Genomic DNA, 9386 nt, shown 5'->3' with positions numbered 1-9386 from the left:
CCTCCTCCACCGTGGGTCTCTGGGTAAACGGCTACTCCTACACCGAGTTCCCTCCCGGTTCCTTCCCCGACCTCCAAAAAGTCGAAGCAACATGGCAGTACGCCTCCTCGGGCGACTACGACGAAGCCTACGGCCCCTTGCGACCAAGGCTCGGAGAGGGACAAAAAAAGCAGTGGTTGCTTGTGGATGCCTACTGGACTGGGGAAGGGAAGAGAAAGAAGCAGTTTAGACAGTTGTACATCTACCGCGCACCAAGGGGGAAGGATAAGAAGCCTGTGGATGAGGTTTTGGAGGTTGTTTGGGATGTGTAAGATTGCATAGTAATAACACACCATCGTTTGACGCTATCTTCTTGGGTATCGGTGGTGACATGACAGATGATGTCGATATTCTTTTTTCATTCAGGCCGTCTAAAAGGGTGATATTATACAGGCCTGGCCCGCTCATGCTAATGCTACCGTCCAGCACATCACGCTTCAATGTCTCTCACGCCTTCTGGGGGCCGCCCTTATTATGTCATCCACACGGAGCAGGAGCTGCAAACACTACGTCAGTCACTGGCCACGAAAGGGACGGAAAAGAAAAAAAACTCACCTCGGCCGCCTCACTAGCCGAAGAAACCACCGCCTTTTTCAGCTTGTAGCTCTCAATAACACCAAGCTCCCGCATGTCCGTGATGCCGCCACCAGGCGTCATCAGGTCAAGACCATACGTGGTCAAGCCATCATATATAGCCTTGCGCAAGCGAGCAACCAGCTCCCCGGAATCAAGACCGGCATTGTCCGCCAGAATAGTAGGCAGCTGTCTGAGAGCGACAGCAAAGGAAGAAACAGCCATCTGCTTCTTGCCCTCGACCCGGGTAGCAGCCCCCTCCACAGCCTTGGCCATCACCATCTCGGCACAACCGCCACCAAGCGTCGTCCGGGGCTCCTTGACAGTCTGGGAAAGAACAGCGAGCGCGTCGTGCAAACTGCGCTCGGCCTCGTCGAGCAGCTGATCTGTCGCACCGCGGAGCACAATCGTGCACGCCTGTCCAGCAGCCACGCCCGAGAACTTGATCAGGGTATCCTCACCAATAATCACCTCCTCAATCAAGTCGCAGTGGCCGAGCTTGACGGATTCCGGGTGGTCAAACGTCGAGGTGATCTCGCCGCCCGTCACGAGAGCTAACCGCTCAATGCCGTCAAAGTCGGCGTGCTCGATCGACATGATGCCGGCATCCGTAAAAAGCTGCTCGGGCCAGTTGTAGATGAGCTGCCTGTTGATGAAGCAGTTGATCCCGTGCGCCTTGATCTTCTCCACCTTGGCCTTCATCTTTTCCTTCTCGGCCTTTTCCAAATCGGCCAGCTTGGCGGTCGAGCTGACCTTGAGGCGCGCGCCGAAGATCTTGACCTTGTCCGTGTCCATCGACGTGTTGGCGACGAGGATCTTTGCGTTTTCGAGGCGCTTGGGCTGGTTGACGCCAATCTTCTTGTCCAGGATGAAACCCTCGTCCAGGTATGACTCGCAGAGCTTGCCGCCGGCCTTCTTGATGATTTGAATGTGGCTGAGGTCGGAAGAACCCTTGAGTCTCATGATGGCATCGACCGCGAGCTTGGAGAAGTGATCCCTGTCTTGGGCGAGCACCTTGGAGCTCAGCGTCGTCCGCGCGATAGCGAGGAGGTCTTCTCTGAACGCTTGGGGGTTGTTGCTGTGGTCGACCGCAGAGGCCTCGAGGGCCTTGAGGGCGGCCTGGCTGGCTATCCGGTACCCTTCGATGATGGTCTGGGGGTGGATCTTCTTGTCGACGAGCTTCTCGGCTTCGCGAAGCAGCTCGGCGGCGAGGACGGTGACCGAGGTGGTACCGTCACCGACTTCGTCATCTTGAACCTTGGAGATGTTTACGAGGACCTTGGCGGCGGCGTTGTCGAGGGAGATGGACTTGAGGATGGTGGCACCGTCGTTTGTCACCATGATCTCGGCGGTCGAGCTGTGATGAACATGACCTAGATTAGTAAATGATGACAACGTCTACAGCAAGGACCAGCAACATACGCAGACTGCAGAATCTTGTCCATGCCCTTGGGGCCAAGTGTGCTCTTCACCAGATCACCGACGGCGATGGCGCCAACGAAGGCGCTGAGACGGGCATTCTCACCCTTCTCCTGTGTGGTGCCCTCCTCGAAGATTTGGGTGGGACTGAAGGAAGCCTGTAGCGGGGTATGATTAGTTTAGAAAAAGAGAGAACACAAGAATAGGTAGAGTAGACAGACCATGGCACTGATTCAAGATTGGGTATATCTGGTCTATAAGGTACCTAGTTTGGCCTCGACTTGAAGTTGCGGTGGCCCAAGATTCAGGAGATATCCGTAGTTGGTACTAGGTATTATGGGTCGCCATGGGGAGGAGGGGCAGCTATGGGGACCGGGCTCTGGCAGTCAACACTGCACCACACAAGGCCAAAGCTGCCTGGCCGGGCCATCTTTTTGCGGTCGCGACCGGCAGAAAAAGTTGAGAGCTCCCCTCACCGCCCGCTGACACAGCTGTCCGCCACTTGCCTGTCACCTTGCGGCAGCCCCTCGCCAAGCAGCTTTGGGTCGCTGCCGGGAAGGGAAGTTTTTTTTACACGCTGCGAATCTTTGCCCAAGCTCACAGAACAAGGCGAGGAGGGAGACAGACAAAGGATAAAGCCGCTGAGATACCTTATCTGCACAATTACAACTGGGCTAATATTGACATTGGCATTGACATTGATGCCTTATTGAAGCCGTCGACTCTCTTCTGTCTGTCCTGTAGTAGAAGTAATCCAAGTCCCAGGCAGCTCCCAGCAGAACCAAATTTGTGGGGCTCTTTTGGCAACTCTACCAAAAAAAACCGTTCTCGAACCCCACCACAGTCTGCGCAGCGCACAAAATCTCAATTATCCCGACCGACATCGAAGCAGACCACGTCCAGCGACAGCGCAATCCAGCAGCCAAAGAGACACCCCAGCCCGTTTTCGCAGTAGACCCAGCCAACCGAGAAAGAGTCTGCCCAGCATGGCGCCGTCCTATGAGACTCTGCGCGACGAGAACCTCGACGAGGAGGATTTCGACTACGACGAGGTTGATGTGTCGGATCTCAAGGAGAAATATGAGGTCCAGCTCGAGCAGGGCTACGACACCTTTGTCGTCATCGACGGCCTTCCCGAGGTCACCGAGGAGCAGAAGCCCAAGCTCGTCAAGTTCTTGTTGAAGAAGCTCAACACGGTCGGCAAGACCAGCGAGGATGCCATCTTCATGCCCTTTGGTGACCATGGCAAGTCGTTGCGGTACGTGGGCGGTCCACATTTTTTGTTTTGTTTTTTTGGATGATGTGTCCCCCTCTAATAAAACTGCAGCTTTGCCTTTGTCGAGTACTCATCGCCCGCCGAGGCCGCCGCAGCCGTGCGCCAGCTCGACTACTCCCCTCTCGACAAGAAGCACACTCTGCGCGTCAACAAGCTGACCGACATCGACCGCTATGGCCGTGAGGGTCGCATCGATGAGGAGTACACTCCCCCCACCATCGAGCCTTTCCAAGAAAAGGAGCACCTCCGCTCCTTCATGGCCGACCCCTCGGGCCGCGGCAGAGATCAGTTCGTCATGTACAGGGGAGACACGGTCGGTGTGTTTTGGAACAACGAAAAGGACCAGCCCGAGAACATTGTCGACCGCCCACACTGGACCGAGACCTTTGTGCAATGGTCGCCCCTGGGCACATATCTCACCTCAGTTCACCAGCAGGGTGTTCAGCTCTGGGGTGGTGCCTCCTGGACGAGAATCAGGCGTTTTGCCCATCCCTTCGTTAACCTCGTTGCCTTCTCGCCCAACGAAAACTACCTGGTTACGTGGTCCAACAGGCCTATTTCCATTCCTGATGAGGGCCACCCCCAGCTGTCTATCGACGATGATGGAAAGAACTATGTGATCTGGGACATCGAGACCGGCAAGCCCATCCGTTCTTTTGCCCAACAGGACACACCCGCCGGACCCGATGGTGAGGCCAAGAAGCCCGCCAAGTTCCCCTGGCCGGCGTTCAAGTGGTCTGCCGATGACAAGTACGTCGCCAGACTGAACCAGGGAACATCCATCTCTGTGTACGAGCTTCCCAGGATGAACCTCCTCGACAAGACCACCGTGAAGCTTGACGGCGTGGTGGACTTTGACTGGGCGCCCGCGACCGTGAAGAGAGAAGGTGTGAAGGAGTATGAGCAGCTTTTCTGCTTCTGGACCCCCGAGATTGGCAGCAACCCCGCCAGAGTCGGTCTCATGAGCATTCCCTCCAAGCAGGTCGTCAGATCGCTCAACCTCTTCAGTGTTTCCGATGCCAAACTTCACTGGCAGTCAGAGGGTGCCTACCTCTGCGTTAAGGTTGACAGGCATTCCAAGTCCAAGAAGTCCCAGGCCACCACTCTGGAGATTTTCCGCATCAAGGAGAAGGGTGTCCCCGTCGAGGTTGTCGACACCATCAAGGACACAGTCATCAACTTTGCGTGGGAGCCCAAGGGTGACAGATTCGTCACCATCACGACGACTGAGCCCGTTGGCGCCACCGCTGTTCCCCCCAAGACGTCTGTTGCCTTCTTCTGCCCCGAAAAGGCCAAAGGGAACGCTGTTGGTAACTTCAAGCACCTCCGGACGCTCGAGAAGAAGAACAGCAACGCCATCTACTGGTCGCCAAAGGGCAGATTCGTCGTTGTGGCCACCGTCCACAACACGCAGAGCTCGGATCTCCACTTCTACGATCTCGACTTCGAGGGCGAGAAGCCAGAGTCGGACAAGGACCTGACTGCCAACTTGCAGCTTATGAACACTGCTGACCACTATGGCGTCACCGACGTGGAGTGGGACCCCTCTGGACGTTACGTTGCCACCTGGGCCTCTGCCTGGAAGCACGCCGTATGTTGTTTTCCACTAATTCCCAAAATGTGCACTTTGCTGACGATGTTTGACCATAGATGGAGAACGGATACCACATCTACGACTTCAGGGGTGAGCAGCTCCGTGAAGAGCCCATTGAGAAGTTCAAGCAATGGGCGTGGCGTCCCCGCCCGGCCACTCTCCTCAGCAAGGAGGAGCAGAAGCAGATCCGCAAGAACCTCCGCGAGTACTCGAGAATCTTTGAGCAAGAGGATGCCGAGCGTATCAGCAGCGCCGACGTGGCTGTCGTCCAGGAGAGACGCCGTCTGCTCGAGGACTGGTACAACTGGCGCGAGGTGGTGGAGGAGGAGGTTGCCGAGGAGCGTGCCGAGCTCGGCCTCCCCGCCGACCCTGTGGAGGAGCTCCTCAAGGCCAAGACGGCCGAGGTTGCGCCCAACGGTGAGGAGCAGGTCATTGAGGAGATCATGGAGGAGGTGCTGGAGGAGACGGAGGAGATTGTCAACTAGTAGATGGCATAAAGTAGTCCTTTTTTGTTTTTCTTCAGCGATAGTTTACATGTTTTGTGATGTGTGTTTTTCAAGGCAGGCAAAAGAAGATGAAGCGGGAGGCTTTTGCATCCGATGATGTTGTCCTAGAATCCTTTTATTTTGTATCATGGGTAGCGGGGAGTGAGGGCTCTGAAAATGGGAGGCTGGTGTAATGTCATGTTCATGAGGATACGGGACATGCGTGTGAATCGGTATGATGATCATGGGTGCGTGCTACTCTAGAGATTCCTGACATTTCCACTAGGAAGGATAGCTGTAAGTTATATGTTATATGCAGCGGACCTATCAACACGGAAATGGGTATTTTGTTCATCGACGCCAGCGAGTCCTGTATTTTCACCGTGTCCTGCATGTATTTTCACGGCCTCCCCACTTATTACAGTATCCGCCGGTATACTCAGCTACAGCAAAATTTATAGGCGCTAGATATTAACAAAAATACTATGTCTTTTTTAGTAAACTAAAGTTTAATTAAAATGATTATAAATCAATACTTACTACTATTAAAACCTATACTTTTTATCTTTGAAATATCTTTTTTTAGCCTATTTATATTAATAATATTAAAGCTAAACCTTTTACTATTATAACTGCCGCTAATACTTTAAAGTAATTATGCTTACTGAAGATTAAAATTTAAGTTACTATAATTAGTACTATTATTAACTGTTAGCTGGTAAGCCCTGATAGGCCTATAATATAGAACCTATACAAGGTTGCTGTAAAATACAGCAGTGCGCAAGCGGAAGCGGAAGGATACGACGGCAGTGCCGAAGGAAGGTAAAGCACTGTAATACAGTGAGGTATAAGGAATAAGAATTGCCTTTATTGCCTTTGGCCTTGGCCTTTGGCCTTAGCCTTAAACTTGTGCCCTTGAGGAAAAAAAGAAAGGAACTATTCTACAGAAGAGAGGAGAGGTCTATATATAGGCCTTCGTAGGCCTACTGTGGGTCCTGTAGGCCCTGGAAGCCCCTATACCACTTTGGGGTATTTGGTGGGCTTAGGTGGGTCTAGTGTAGACTCACGGAAATCCATAGAACCTTTGGTAGCAAAGATGCCCTGTAAATCACACTATTGTGGCAACTTACTGCGTAAGCTTATAGCCACTTTAGAAGGTTCTAGTTTCTATTAACTAAGCTTTAGGCCACAGTAGCCCTGTTGGTTTGGGGTGCGCCACAGGCCTAAGAGTATGAGTAAAGAAGCGGGGCTCTCAGAGGACTCAGGGGTTCTAGGGGGTCATGTATATAAGCGGTCTGCTTCGGACATTCTATTTTAGACAGGACATCGACTTTTATTCTTTTCTTCGTATTTTGTGCCTTGCACGCGTGCAGGCAATTCTGGCCCTCTGATTAGGCCAATCCGGTGCTTATTATGTGGCCTGCGAGCCCATAGTGTCTTTTCTTTGTCCTACGTGAAGTGCGGCCTGCGAGCGAGTTACTGTTACGCAGGTATGTTTATTCTAAGACCTATTAAAGGTATATTTATAGTATTATGGTTATTTTATATGTTTTTTCACTATTTTAAATGGAGGTCGTGCCCGGGTTAAGCAAAGTTTAAGGTCCAAACTAGACTCATAAGCCCTGGGTACTAAAGAAAGTACGAAATTATAAATAATAATAAATACCGATAACTTTACTAAACCCCGTAAAGTTTAATAAAAATAATTTTTTTCCGTTTAATCAAATAAAGCTTTTTTATTATTAATTAAACTTTAAACTTTTTACCCGCAAGTAAAAAGTTAAATATATAGTCCGGATAAAACCGGGAAATAAATTAAAAGTATTAATTAAAACTAATTTATTAATAAACTTTATTTCCGCGTTAATTATTAAAGTCCTCTCCTATTTTTAATTAGGAGGAATCCTTTTAATATATTATTTAACGATAATAAATAATCGTAGGGATTTCCGGATTAATTTAATTTAGAATATCGGGAATTTAAAAGTAAGGAAATAAAAATACTTTCCCTTTAATTTAAATATATATAATTTATACTTATATATTAAAGTTATAAAAAATAACCGTTTTTATATTTTTAATAATATATATAAAGAAAAAACTATATTATTAACGTAAATATAATAATAATTATTAAATATTAATATATTTAATAATATCCTACCTATTATTTTAATTAACTTTCTTAATAATAATTAAAGGTTTTAAGCTCCTACGGTTCGTTTTATAATAAAAATAATTATTCCGGCGGTTAAGTCCCCGGAATTATTATTATTTATTTTTTCCCCGGTTACGAACCGCGTTTACCTTAAAGATACTAAAACCCCTCGCCTCCTTTTTAATTAAAGTAGCCCGACTATAAAACTTAACGCTCCTAACGTATTAAATAAATCTCGTACTTACTTAAATCCTATTACTTAAAATTATACTACGTTTCTTATTCGGTATACCGGATATCCCGCTCCTTTTCCTAGGTTCGTATATTAATTTTAATAACCCGGATACCTATATTCTATAGGAGTTTACTCCGACTATCGTTATTTTTAAAAGTCTTTTACGTCGGATTATTTAACCCCCTATTCTATAATATTTATATATTTTCTTTAATATAAATTTTTTAATCTAAAGAAAATTAATTTTAAAAGTAATTTTAAAAAAAAATATTTTACGGAATATTTAAAGTATTTTAAAAATATTTATAAAAAGTATTATATTATAAAATTTATTTTTTATATTTATAAATTTAAATCTTAATATAATTTCGATATAAAAAAATAAATTAATAAATATATAAACCTACCTATACCTACTAATATTTAACCTATTTTAATTATTTATTTTAAACGTTTTTTTAAAATTTATAATCCCCGATAAAATAAAGATATTTAGAGGGAATTAAATAACTTTTACGTTAAGGTTATCCCTAAAGGTATAAGCGAGTTAAAAAAAGTTATTTTTAATTACTTTAAACTATTCTTTTGAATACCGACCGAGGAAAAAAAAGTAATAAAAGCTAAAGTTATTAACTATTTTTAAATAAAATTCTCCGAGTTAATAAAAATAACCTTTATTAATCGAGGAAAATCCGAACGTCGTTTAAAATCTATAAATTTTATTATTTAAAGCGATTAAATTAATAATATAATTAAAAATAAGTATAATATAAAAAAAAAAATTTATAAAAAGGATAAATTAATTATTATACTTTCCCCTATTACCTTTAATTAGGCGGCCGAAGTATTCGATTAATATATAGCGGTTAATATTATAGTAAATAAAGAGATAGTACTATAGTATTTAAAGGTAAATATTTATAATAGTTTTTTTATACCGGGAAATAATAAATTTAAAATAATAAAGACCCGCGTTTAATATTTAAAAAATTAAATATTTTACTTTTTAAATTTTAATATTAATTTTAATAAAAAAATAAATTTATTTTTTAATACTTTTTTTATTATTAATATTAAAATTTAATTTAAAAAATTAAAGGGGTAATACCGCGATAGCCCTCCCTTACTAAAAAAGTATTTTTAGTATAATAAGATTAACTATTATACTAAATCGATAGAATATCCGAAGAAGGAGTATAATAAAGCGTAAGGACTATATTATACTAAAGGAAATAAAGTATATATCGGTAAAAAAGAATAGCCGGAAAATAAAAAAGTATAGTTTAATTAAAAAGATATAAAAAAAACGTAACGTAAAAGGAAAATTAGCGATTTAATTTATACTATAATTTTATTAAAATTAAAACTAAATAGGGCCTATAAAACTTATACGAAATAGGTTAAATATTAGGAAGCTCGTAAAGGTAAAGGATATAGGCCCGAAGTTTCTTTAATTAAAAAGAAAAAATAAATAATTACTTAAATAATTAAAACTATAAATAAAAAGTTAAATAAACTTTATAAATATTTTAAACCCTATATATAATTGAATAAGTTCAGGTAATTGGTGAGCTCAAGGAAACCCAGAGACGACCATACAACCAGGC

At 44.7% G+C, this 9386-nt stretch overlaps 2 protein-coding genes across 2 annotated transcripts; one reads left to right on the top strand and one right to left on the bottom strand.

The window, feature by feature from the left end:
- Positions 1 to 476: 476 nt before the first annotated feature.
- PODANS_5_4350 (uncharacterized protein) lies at positions 477 to 2255 on the bottom strand (the record flags this gene model as incomplete). Its single annotated transcript, XM_001905252.1, has 4 exons — positions 477 to 536; positions 595 to 1969; positions 2035 to 2189; positions 2253 to 2255. 4 exons carry the CDS (start codon positions 2253 to 2255, stop codon positions 477 to 479), a joined length of 1593 nt encoding a protein of 530 aa, XP_001905287.1.
- A 489-nt stretch (positions 2256 to 2744) lies between these two features.
- PODANS_5_4340 (uncharacterized protein) lies at positions 2745 to 5386 on the top strand (the record flags this gene model as incomplete). The annotated part of the gene is made up of 3 exons (XM_001905251.1): positions 2745 to 3289; positions 3359 to 4898; positions 4958 to 5386. Coding segments are annotated over 3 exons (2514 nt in total), but the record flags the coding sequence as incomplete, so codon positions are not given.
- Between the last annotated feature and the right edge of the window lie 4000 nt (positions 5387 to 9386).

This window comes from Podospora anserina, chromosome 5, assembly GCF_000226545.1.
Source record: "Podospora anserina S mat+ genomic DNA chromosome 5, supercontig 5".
In the NCBI taxonomy this organism is placed as follows: domain Eukaryota; kingdom Fungi; phylum Ascomycota; class Sordariomycetes; order Sordariales; family Podosporaceae; genus Podospora; species Podospora anserina.
The sequence above is the reverse complement of the archived record's forward strand: the minus strand, read 5'-3'. Positions and strand labels throughout refer to the sequence as shown.